This window comes from Brassica oleracea, chromosome C5, assembly GCF_000695525.1.
Source record: "Brassica oleracea var. oleracea cultivar TO1000 chromosome C5, BOL, whole genome shotgun sequence".
Lineage (NCBI taxonomy): Eukaryota > Viridiplantae > Streptophyta > Magnoliopsida > Brassicales > Brassicaceae > Brassica > Brassica oleracea.
In genome coordinates, this window is record NC_027752.1 from 308,768 (window position 1) to 321,545 (window position 12,778).

The 12,778-nt window shown below is 34.3% G+C and overlaps 3 protein-coding genes across 3 annotated transcripts; all 3 read right to left on the bottom strand.

Annotated features, from left to right (window-relative positions):
* Nucleotides 1-124: 124 nt before the first annotated feature.
* On the bottom strand, nt 125-1,097 carry LOC106294411 (pathogenesis-related protein 1A-like). The gene has a single exon (XM_013729964.1). The coding sequence runs from the start codon at nt 952-954 to the stop codon at nt 235-237; it is 720 nt and encodes a 239-aa protein (XP_013585418.1). The 5' UTR covers nt 955-1,097; the 3' UTR covers nt 125-234.
* A 906-nt stretch (nt 1,098-2,003) lies between these two features.
* Nucleotides 2,004-3,789, bottom strand: LOC106295756 (protein ASPARTIC PROTEASE IN GUARD CELL 1). The gene has a single exon (XM_013731730.1). It carries the CDS (start codon nt 3,690-3,692, stop codon nt 2,247-2,249), a length of 1,446 nt encoding a protein of 481 aa, XP_013587184.1. The 5' UTR covers nt 3,693-3,789; the 3' UTR covers nt 2,004-2,246.
* Nucleotides 3,790-5,175: 1,386 nt separating this feature from the next.
* LOC106293335 (cytochrome P450 703A2) lies at nt 5,176-7,047 on the bottom strand. Its single transcript, XM_013729001.1, has 2 exons — nt 6,077-7,047; nt 5,176-5,923 (listed from the first exon to the last, which is right to left on the bottom strand). Exons 1-2 carry the CDS (start codon nt 6,992-6,994, stop codon nt 5,294-5,296), a joined length of 1,548 nt encoding a protein of 515 aa, XP_013584455.1. The 5' UTR covers nt 6,995-7,047; the 3' UTR covers nt 5,176-5,293.
* Between the last annotated feature and the right edge of the window lie 5,731 nt (nt 7,048-12,778).

The following is a 12,778-nucleotide window of genomic DNA, read 5'->3' on the forward strand; positions in this document are numbered from 1 at the left end:
CACTTTTGCGTATTTGTCATCAATTACATTACATCTATCTAATGGCCTGGCTACGAAATATCGTAATTATAATTTATAAACTTGTTTATTGAATCAGTTATTAGATGATAATACCTCTGAATAAACCCAAGATAAGTTTTTTCCAAAAATAATAATAATACTGCGAATAAAAAGAAATATTAACAACTAAAAATGCAGAACCATGGTGTCCTCAGCTTTCGCGCCATTTTCGAGTTAAAATGGATTAACGACAACCGCCGGTGGTTCTTCCCGAAGAAGACCAATCTGGTCGTGATAACTTACAAATGGGTTTTCACCTTCAAAATTTCCCGGTGGGTTATAAACACAAATCGCATAAAGGCCGCCGTTTGAACAATCCACACGTGCGCACCCAACCTTCGTGCTATCTCTCCACACGATCTGCGTGTAGTGTCCACACATTTGCCCCGGCTCACACGTGTTACCATTAACGTCGTAGAACTTATTTTCATCGGCCCACACTTTGACGATATCAATGGGCCTCCAGTTATTCTGTCCGGCCCAAAATATGTTTTCTCCGAACGGACCATTCGAGTGAACAAGCCTGCAGTCTCCGACGCGCTGTCTCGCCCACGCACGTGCATACGCCGCTAATCTTCCATCCCATTCTAACGGCGGTTCTCCCACGCGCGCTCGTACGAGGTTATGTGCGTATAGAAACTCAATGCTCGCTCTGTTTACTTTGTTACGATGTCGTCTTCTCCCCCACCTGAAGGAGGAATGTTTTCCGGTTAACGACAGAGCTGATGAAGACAGAAATCGTGAATTTGGCGCTGACGGAGAGCTGACGGAGGTTTGTTTAGACGACTCGCTGTGATTGATTTGGGACGTCGCGGCACAGAGCTGAAGGAGGAATAACGTAATGGCGATGAATATGGGAAACGGAGCTAGTAATTCCCGTTGACGAAGCTCCATTTTTCTAAATGGAAAAGAAACAAAAGAGGGTATAATATTTTTACAGGAGAGTTAATTACTCAATTGCAGGTGAAGGTGTAATTAACTCTCCGATAGGATTTGTTGAGAGGGAAAACGAATCAATAAGTAATTGTTTCTATTTATGAACGTCAAATGTAAATATATCGTTTGCATGAGTCAACGCACGGTGAATATTGAATACCGGAATGCCGCTAATGTTAAGTATTGCCTAAATGTGGTTTTAATTTTAGTCAAAACTTAACATTAAGGTTAAAGTAAAGGTGAGATATTGTTTGTTATCCAAAATTTGATCCGTAATCTGCATTGATCTATATATATTTCAAAGGTTATACTAACGATCGATGACAACTTTCTGTTCCGATAAGTTTGACGATTATGAAAATCATTCGAGTTTCTTTAATTAAAAATTGATGCACAGTGACCATAACTATTGAACTTCGTTAGATATAATGTCAAGCTATCACACTACATCAACCACAGTGGTGATCTTCGCAAATAGCCAAAATAACCACTTCATCGGTTTGTCCCACAACATACAGAAAACTCAATTTACAAATAAACTACAATATCTAACCGAGTGAAGACAACATTCTAATATCTCTTGTTCAAGATAATTTGGTGATAAAGTAGATTAAACCCAAAATTACTAGTAGTATTAAAGAAGTATTCAACCCAATAAAATATATAAAAATCGGACCACTGTCTCTGACGTGGCGCTGGATCTTCGTTTTTGTCTGTTTAAGAAATAATAACACGAAAATTCATGTGCCCTATTAGCCTGTATAATACACATTTCCACAGTACTTTACCAAGATTTACACAAAAAAATATTAATTAGATTTTGGACGTACTCTACCTTCCTTAAGATCTACTAGTATTGTAGAGTACTAGTTTCTATAGCATGGTCTTGAAACTTGTTTTCATAATCTTGATCCGACTTATTCCGTAAACTTGTTTGCATAATAATCTTTATAAATCAAATAGTAGTATTAAAAAGTTCCAGTAATTGTCATTTGTTGGTTCACTAAAAGTAAATGAAAGCTTTTGGCTAATTAAAAAAGATCATGCACGCTCTCTTTGGCCCAAGAGTTGAAAAACATTTAAGACGCTAATAATACAGCCGACAACACGTGAAGTTTTTATCAACACGTATTTAAACTCAACCGCCAAAGATTCACTTGTCTGAGAAAAACAAAGGTCTCGTCTAATACATGAAATTTGAAAAAAGGAAACAAAGTACATTATCCGTACTGGATCGGGTCGGGTCAGGATTAAGCACATCCTCGTGGAGCAAACCCGACTCGGGAACCCATCAAATCGTAAACGACCCGGAAACCCTGCTGCTGGATGTTCCCGATAATGGATAGCCCGCTCATCGTACCGGCAAAAGCAAAGCAGAACTTGCCGTTAGTGTCCACCGGAATCAGATAATTAGTCGCCGGAAGTGACACGTCAGCTCCACGGAAGTGTAGAACCACCGTCGGAACTTTAACCTCGTTTTGATGAGAGAGATCGAAACACGTATCGAAGAGAGAGTAGTCCGGCGCTCGTTTCAAACTCTTGGCTCCGACCCGGAACGCGTCTCTCATAGCAACGTAAGCGGGTCGGACCAGCCGGGTCACAGAGGTACCCGAGTCGATAATGACTCCACCGTTACCGATCTGGTCGAGTTTGAAAAGAGAAGCGGCTACGCCGGGGACGCGCGTCCCTCCGACGCTTATTCCGAGCAGCTCGACGTAGTAGAATGTATCAAGCTTCGGATTCGATAAGAGCGGCGTGAACTTGGCGGTTCGCGAAACGGCGGCGTTTCCGAAGACGACGGAGGAAGGTTTGGAGGAAGCGGATCTGTCGACTAAACAGTAAGAGAACTTCTGATTAAACCGGCGACCGGTCTGACCGGGAAACGATAACCTTCCTTTCCCGAGACCTAACAAACCGGCGGCTCCGACGAAGAGACCTTCATTGTCGTGACCACACCCGACGGCGACGCCTTTAACGCGGTTTCGACGGAACGTCAGCGTTTCGGTGGCGAAATCGCCGACGGTGAAAGAACCATCGCCGTACGAGACTTGGTAGAGGCAAGTCCGGCGGCGCGTGTTGCATCCGGCGGAGTCTAACCGGCGGCAGAGAGGCGAAGAACAGGGGATCGTCGAGTAGGTCCGGGACTTTCTCGGGTCGAAAATCGGGTCGGACTGAGAGTAGCATCTCCGGCAAGGAGCGCATTGGAGCCAGACGATGTCGCTTCCGGTGTCGAGCACCATGTAGACATATCTCGCCGGAGTTCCGACACCGAAGCGCGTGAAGTACTCTCCACTTCCCTGGGAGAGACCAGAGACGACGGAGCTGCTGAATCCGCCGGGTCTCGGCGCACGAGTGGTGTTTCTTCTGGGGATCCGGGCGGCGAGTGTAGCGATTGACTTCACGCGCCGGGAGTCACGCTGGAGACGAGAGCTGAAGAGCTCTTCGGGAGTTCTGTTGGTGGAGAGAGCGTCGATATGGTCGAGGTTTAGTGTAATGGACGACTCGGAGTCGGATCCGGATCCTATCAACGATTCAGAAACGGGTTCGGATTCGGGTTGGAATGAGATGGGAGAAGCGGAAGGAAGAGAGTGAGAAGTGGGAACTAGAGTTTGGTAAGCAGGAAGGGAAGACAAGGAAGGTAGAGAGAAGAAGAAGAAACAGAGAGTAAAGAGCAAAGCTTTTCTTCTTCCTTCCATTTCTCTCGTTTTCTCTGGGGAATGGCAGTGAGAGTGGTCTCTGTATAAATAATTCAGCTTTGAACTAAGTCTTCTTGAAGAGACACGCCTTTTTAATATTCTTTTTCTGTAATAAATGGAAATGTGTGAATGATATTCTTCTTTTTCAAATAAATATCTACTCTCATTTTTATCGTAAGATTAAAAGCGACGTTTATAGATTCGGTGGATAATAGTAAACACTAGTATGAAGCATCATGCGGTGTGGGGGAACATTATGACATGATCAGTTTATTTGAGGAGATAAACAACTATGTTAATTGTTTGTGGAAAAGGGAGAAGGCTTATTTTATAAAGTTAATCATGCCCAATAATTCACCCACAATTTGTGCCATAATTCGCTCTTGAGTTGTCAAAAACTAAAACATTCCACATGGGTGAAAAAAATACATGCAAAATATTCTGACGAAAGATAATCTAACACGGTGAGATGAAAAGTATTCGTGTTTATTCGTCACGAACTTTAGATCTCACCTTCTTATTAGATTTATTGATATCATCGAACACTCTTTTCATTTACTCTCACACGAGAATTCGATATCCAAGGTTTGGAACTTTAATATTCAGTGCTTCGATATATGTTAACAGCATGCTACTAAGCCTTACTATCACTATGACGTTCTTCTTTTAAAATGAATACAACAAAAACAAAAACAAATAGTAATATAGAGTGGTATTGGGATGTGTGACAGTGTGACACCAATTAAATGCTCTGACCAATCTCTTTCACAGTAGTATAAAGAATGTGAAAACCTTTTTTTGAACACCAAAGCATGTGAAATCTAGAATACAAATGTGAACAGTGAATCATGAGTTCTTACAGTTGAAAGCATTTATTTTCTAACACACTTTCACACTCATAAATGGTTTATCACAGGGTTTAGGTGAAATTCTCAAATCCTACATCAAATGCTCGAGGAAAAAAAACAACTTTATAAAGAGTTGTCTATCACACAAGAAACACCTACTTGGCCGGTCAGTTCATCAACCAAATATTTTTTGAGACCGGTTTTCCTGGTCTGGGCAAGCCAAGGCTCTAGTTTCCGCGTAGTTCCAATGCGATGAAAAATCAGCGCATTACGAGAAAAGCGCAACTAAAGAATCTGAAAAATGGAGTAAAGTAGTATTTGATTAAAGGCTCAAATGTAAAAGAGACAAGAAAGCAAAAGCCATTACAAGAAACACTTTTTGCTTTATTGCTTTATAGTACTTACTAGTATATGCTAAGTGCTCACTCATCATTACATGGTGGTGGCCATGAACAATTTGCATTCGACATGATAATCAAATAAGCATTGCCTGACTCTCCACTAAACTAATGATACACTGCTTGATGATTAGAGATACACATTATGACATATAAGTGTCTTGTAATGTTCCAAGTCTAACATAACATGGTTCATTAGAGATTTAACGTGTGTTCTTATCAGTTGTCATGGAAATCGACCGAGAAACATGGATATCATATATTTAAAAATCTGTTGCGCAACGTAGACGAATTGCAATGATATTATTTGAGACCGAAATGGCTAATTAAATATAAGTCTTGATGTCCAATTGTATCATGTGTACAAATGAGCTGCCAATCGTGGCTTAGCTAACGCCCACAATGGTTTAGCCTTAGGCATAGTCATTCCGTACACTTCCACCGTATCAATATTTTCCGTTGTAGTCCAGTCAAAGCAATGGAAGAGCCGAGCCAAAGCCATCAGCACCATCGTCACACCTAACGGAGCTCCGGGGCATTTCCTTTTCCCGGCGCTAAACGGTAATATCTTATAATCTGGACCATGACTTATCTCCACCCTGCCGCTGCCATCGACAGGCCAATGTCGTTCCGGCCTAAACTCGTCAATGTCAGTAGTCCATACACTAGTGTTTCGACCTAACCCATGAGTATTGATGAATACACGTGTCTTTGCCGGAATGTAATAGCCGTCGATCGTTGTTGGTCGCACGGATTCGTGAGGAATCAAGAACGGTCCGGCGGGGTGCATTCGAAACGTCTCTCTTACCACACAACGTAGATAGTTTAAATGGACTAGATCCGACTCATTGACCATTCGGTTTATTCCAACAACATTATCGAGCTCCTCTTGAATCTTACGCATCACTCGCGGCTGCTTAATTACTTCAGCCATAGCCCACTCGTTCGTGACCGCGGACGTGTCGGTCGCAGCAGCTATCATGTCCTACTCTCATTATTACAAACGTCAAACACAAACAAAAGACTGACTGCACATTTTAATTCTATAAAGAAAAACATTATAATATAATGCAACAAACTAAGGAGTTTTTAACAGCGATTCATTTGATGCATTAACAAAATTGGTAAGTAATGTAACCTGAATGAGAGCTTTAATTTCAACGTCTTCCATGTGTGCTTTCCCATTCTCACCAGGAAGAGATAGTAAAACGTCAACAAAATCCATGTCTACGTCATTATTATTACTATCTTCCTTTTTTCGTTTTGCCCTTCTGTGTTCCTCGATGATCTTCGTGTGAAACTTGTCCACACGCTTCTCCACGTCCCTCATTTCTTTCTCGCAGCCGTATGGATCCACCCATCTCCAGAAGGGCAAGTAGTCTCCCAAGTAAATAACACCCAACAGCCTAAACAACTTGTGAGTTATATGCATAAACTCTTGTGCTTCTTTTGGACTAACTACTGATCCAGGCCCAAAGAATTGTTTCCCTAGTAGCATCCTGGTCACATTGTTCATAGAGAAAGCACCTAATACTTCTCTAAGGTTTATGGGCTTTCCGCATTCCGCTCTTTTGAACACATCTTGGATTAGATATTGAGCTTCCTCAGCTCGCTGTGCAGTAAAAGATTCAAGCCTTTTGGTTGTAAGTAGGTGCTCCATGCATATCCTCCTCATTCGTTTCCAATGTGGGCCCATTGGTGCCAACGCTACATCGCCGCAACCATACGCCAAGTGGACCGCGGCAAGTGTTTTAGGCCTTGATGCAAAGACATCGTCCTGCCGAAAGAGGATCTCTCGGATGGTCTCCGGATCATTTGTTGTGATAGCATCGATGTTTCCGAGCCGAAGGTAAACTAGTGGGCCGTACTTGTTACAGAGAGCGGCCATGTCCCGGTGAGGTAAAGGGCCCAATTGGAGAAGGTTGCCCAAAATAGGCCACCTTGGTGGACCTGGAGGAAGCTTTTGGACGTTACATGCTGAGGCTTTTAGCCATCTCCATAGAAAAACATTAAGAAAGAGAATAGCCAACAGAGAAAAAACTAACACCAAAATCATTTTAGTCTTGTAATGTGTGTTCGGACAGATGTTTTCATAATTTTGATATTGTCTTTGTTGACTCAATATATACTAACAAATAGTGGAAGACTATTAGGTGAGGTTTTGTTAGAACTACGTACCACTTAACCAACCATATGTACATACATCTCTTTCTTTGTGTGTCACTTTAACAAACTACATGCCTTCTTCATGTTCTTTTAATCGGTTTGTTAGGCCAGAATTAGCTGTCAGAAAGAGACTGCATCTTGATTAAAGACATGCAAAAGAATTAAAGAATGGAAACGTGAACATAGATTGTTTGAGAAAAATTAACTCTGAATGAATTGATTAAAAATTGAGTTTTTCAAGTTAACTCTGAAGGTTAATTTTTATTGATTTCAAAATCTGAAGGTTAACCCCTACAAAATTGAGTTTTTCGATAAATGATCTATATAATGAAGTTTACACTCTTTAATGTTGTTTAAAAAAATTTCTAACCACATTATACATTTTTATTAATGTATGTTAAACTCTCTTTCACGGTACATCGACATCACTATAGTTTTTAAAATTTAATTTAATAAATTTATATACTACTTAAATCAGTGAACTAAACACTATAAAATATATATTCTCTATAGAAATGGATACAACATACATTTCAAACCTCTATGACCATCATCATGTCTGACTATGCAATAAAAAAAAATTGTCTTATTTTTTAATTTTTTCTGAAAATCTTAAGGTTAACCCCTACAAAATTGAGTTTTTTTCCCTGTAATTGCAGTATATATTGAAGTTTACATTCTATAGTGTTGTTTAAAAATTTCTAACCACATTCTACATTTATATTAATGTATGCTAAACTCTCTTTCATGATACATAGACATCACTATAGTTTTTAAAAATTTATTTTAATAAATTTTGTATACTACTTAAATCAGTGGACTAAACACTATAAAATATATATTCTCTAGAGAAACGGACACATCATAAATTTCAAACCTTTTTGACCATCATCATATGTCTCTTAAGGATGCAACTATGCAATAAAAAATATTGTCAAATTTTATGAATTTTTTTAAAAATCCGAAGGTTAACCCCTAAAAAATTGAGTTTTCGATAAATGCTCTATATAATGAAGTTTACACTCTTTAATGTTGTTTAAAAAATTTCTAACAACATTATCCATTTTTATTAATGTATGCTAAGCTCTCTTTCATGGTACATCAACATCACTATAGTTTTAAAAAATTTAATTTAATAAATTATATATACTATTTAAATCAGTGGACTAAACACTATAAAATATATATTCTCTAGAGAAAAGGACACTACATACATTTCAAACCTCTTTGACCATCATCAAATGTCTGCTAAGAATGTAACTATGCAATAAAAAAAGATTGTCAACTTTTTTGAATTTATTTCTAAATCTGAAGGTTAACCCCTACAAAATTGAGTTTTTCGATAAATGCTCTATATAATGAAGTTTACACTCTTTAATGTTGTTTAAAAAATTTCTAACAACATTATCCATTTTTATTAATGTATGCTAAGCTCTCTTTCATGGTACATCAACATCACTATAGTTTTAAAAAATTTAATTTAATAAATTATATATACTATTTAAATCAGTGGACTAAACACTATAAAATATATATTCTCTAGAGAAAAGGACACAACACACATTTCAAACCTCTTTGACCATCATCAAATGTCTTCTAAGAATGTAACTATGCAATAAAAAAAAATTGTCAAATTTTTTGAATTTATTTCTAAATCTGAAGGTTAACCCCTACAAAATTGAGTTTTTCGATAAATGCACTATATAATGAAGTTTACACTCTTTAATGTTGTTTAAAAAAATTTCTAACCACATTATACATTTTTATTAATGTATGTTAAACTCCCTTTCACGGTACATCGACATCACTATAGTTTTTAAAATTTTAATTTAATAAATTTTATATACTATTTAATTCAATAGACTAAACACAATAAAATATATATTCTCTAGAGAAACTGACACAATATACATTTCAAACCTCCTTGACCATCATCATATGTCTGTCAAGGATGCAACTATACAGTAAAAAAAGATTGTCAAGTTTTTTGAATTTTTTTCAAAATCCGAAGGTTAACCCTTACATAATTGAGTTTTCGATAAATGCTCTATATAATGAAGTTTACACTCTTTAATGTTGTTTAAAAAAATTCTAACCACATTATCCATTTTTATTAATGTATACTAAACTCTTTTTCATAGTACATCAACATCACTATAGTTTAAAAAAATTAATTTAATAAATTATATATACTATTTAAATCAGTGGACTAAACACTATAAAATATATATTCTCTAGAGAAAAGGACACTACATACATTTCAAACCTCTTTGACCATCATCAAATGTCTTCTAAGAATGTAACTATGCAATAAAAAAAAATTGTCAAATTTTTTGAATTTATTTCTAAATCTGAAGGTTAACCCCTACAAAATTGAGTTTTTCGATAAATGCTCTATATAATGAAGTTTACACTCTTTAATGTTGTTTAAAAAAATTCTAACCACATTATCCATTTTTATTAATGTATACTAAACTCTTTTTCATAGTACATCAACATCACTATAGTTTAAAAAAATTAATTTAATAAATTATATATACTATTTAAATCAGTGGACTAAACACTATAAAATATATATTCTCTAGAGAAACTGACACAATATACATTTCAAACCTCCTTGACCATCATCATATGTCTGTCAAGGATGCAACTATACAGTAAAAAAAGATTGTCAAGTTTTTTGAATTTTTTTCAAAATCCGAAGGTTAACCCTTACATAATTGAGTTTTCGATAAATGCTCTATATAATGAAGTTTACACTCTTTAATGTTGTTTAAAAAAATTCTAACCACATTATCCATTTTTATTAATGTATACTAAACTCTTTTTCATAGTACATCAACATCACTATAGTTTAAAAAAATTAATTTAATAAATTATATATACTATTTAAATCAGTGGACTAAACACTATAAAATATATATTCTCTAGAGAAAAGGACACAACACACATTTCAAACCTCTTTGACCATCATCAAATGTCTTCTAAGAATGTAACTATGCAATAAAAAAAAATTGTCAAATTTTTTGAATTTATTTCTAAATCTGAAGGTTAACCCCTACAAAATTGAGTTTTTCGATAAATGCACTATATAATGAAGTTTACACTCTTTAATGTTGTTTAAAATTTTGAACCACATTATACATTTGTATTAATGAATGCTAAACTCTCTTTCATGGTACATAAACATCATTATAGTTTTTAAAAATTTAATTTAATAAATTTTATATACTATTTAAATCAATAGACTAAATACAATAAAATATATATTCTCTAGAGAAACGGACACAATATATATATTTCAAACCTCCTTGACCATCATCATAAGTCTGTCAAGGATGCAACAATGCAATTAAAAAATATTGTCAAATTTTTTGAATTTTTTTCAAATGACGATTAACAACCCCCTACAAAATTGAGTTTTCGATAAATTCTCTATATAATGAAGTTTACACTTTTTAATGTTGCCTAAAACATTTCTAACCAAATTATATATTTTAATTAATATATGCTAAACTCTCTTTCATGGTACATAGACATCACTATAGTTTTTAAATATTTAATTTAATAAATTTTATATATTACTTAAATCAGTGGGCAAAACACAATAAAATATATATTCTCTAGAGAAATGAACACAACATACATTTCAAACCTCTTTGACCATCATCATATGTCCGCTAAGGATGCAATTATGCAATAAAAAAACTGTCTTATTTTTTAAATTTTTCTCAAAATCTGAAGGTTAACCCCTAAAAAATTGAGTTTTTTCGGTAATTGCAATATATATTGAAGTTTACATTCTTTAATATTGTTTAAAAATTGATAACCACGTTCTAAATTTGTATTAATGTATGTTAAACTCTCGTTCATGGAACATAGACATCACTATAGTTTTTAAAAATTTAATTTAATAAATTTTATATGCTGCTTACATTAGTGGACTAATTACTATAAATATATATTCTCTAGAGAAACAGACACATCATACATTTCAAACCTCTTTGACCATAATCATATGTCTACTAGGGATGTAACTATGGAATAAAAACATATCGTCCTATTTTTTATTTTTTATTTACTATGGAATAAAAACATATCGTCCTACAAAATTGAGTTTTTTCGGTAATTGCAGTATATATTGAGATTTACATTATTTATTGTTGTTTAAAAATTTCTAAGCACATTCTACATTTGTATTAATGTATGCTAAACTTTCGTTCATGGTACATAGACATCCCTATAGTTTTTAAAAATTTAATTTAATAAATTTTATATACTACTTAAATTAGTGGATTAAACACTATAAAAATATATTCTCTAGAGAAACAGACACAACATATATTTAAAACCTCTCTGACCATCATCATATATCTATTAAGGATGCAACTATGTAATAAAAAAAGATTGTCTTATTTTTCAATTTCTCAAAATTTGAAGGTTAACCCCTACAAAATTCAATGTTTTTTTTGTAATTGCAATGTATATTGAAATTTACATTCTTTAGTGTTGTTTAAAATTTTCTAACCACATTCTACATTTATATTAATGTATGCTAAACTCTCTTTCATGGTACATAGATATCATTAGAGTTTTTAAAAATTTAATTTAATAAATTTTATATACTACTTAAATCAGTGGACTAAACACTATAAAACAGATATTTTCTAGAGAAACGGACACAACATATATTTGAAACCTCTTTGACCATCATCATATGTATGTTAAGAATGCAACTATGCAATAAAAAAATATTTTCAAGTTTTTTGAATTTTTTTCAAAATCTGAAGGTTAACCCCCTACAAAATTGAGTTTTTCGATAAATGCTCTATATAATGATGTTTACACTCCTTAATGTTGTTTAAAAATTTCTAACCACATTATACATTTGTAATAATGTATGATAAACTCTATTTCATAAAACATAGACATCACTATAGGTTTTAAAATTTTAATTTAATAAATTTTATATACCACTTAAATCAATGGACTAAACACTATAAAATATATATTCTACGGAGAAACAGACACATCATACATTTCAAACCTCTTTGACAATCATCATATGTCTACTAAAGATGTAACTATGCAATAAAAACATATCGTCCTATTTTTTAAAATTTTCTCAAAATTTGAAGGTTAACTCCAACAAAATTGAGTTTTTTCGGTAATTGCAGTATATATTGAGATTTACATTATTTATTGTTGTTTAAAAATTTCTAACCTCATTATACATTTGTATTAATGTATGCTAAACTCTCGTTCATGGAACATAGACATCCCTATAGTTTTTAAAAATTTAATTTTATAAATTTTATATACTACTTAAATTAGTGGACTAAACACTATAAATATATATTCTCTAGAGAAACAGACACAACATATATTTAAAACCTCTTTGACCATCATCATATATCTATTAAAGATGCAACTACGTAATAAAAAAATTTGTCTTACTATAAAAATAGATATTTTCTAGAGAAACGGACACAACATACATTTCAAACCTCTTTGACCATCATCATATGTCTGTTAAGAATGCAACTATGCAATAAAAAAAGATTGTCAAGTTTTTTGAATTTTTTTCAAAATGTGAAGGTTAACCCCTACAAAATTGAGTTTTTCGATAAATGCTCTATATAATGATGTTTACACTCCTTAATGTTGTTTAAAA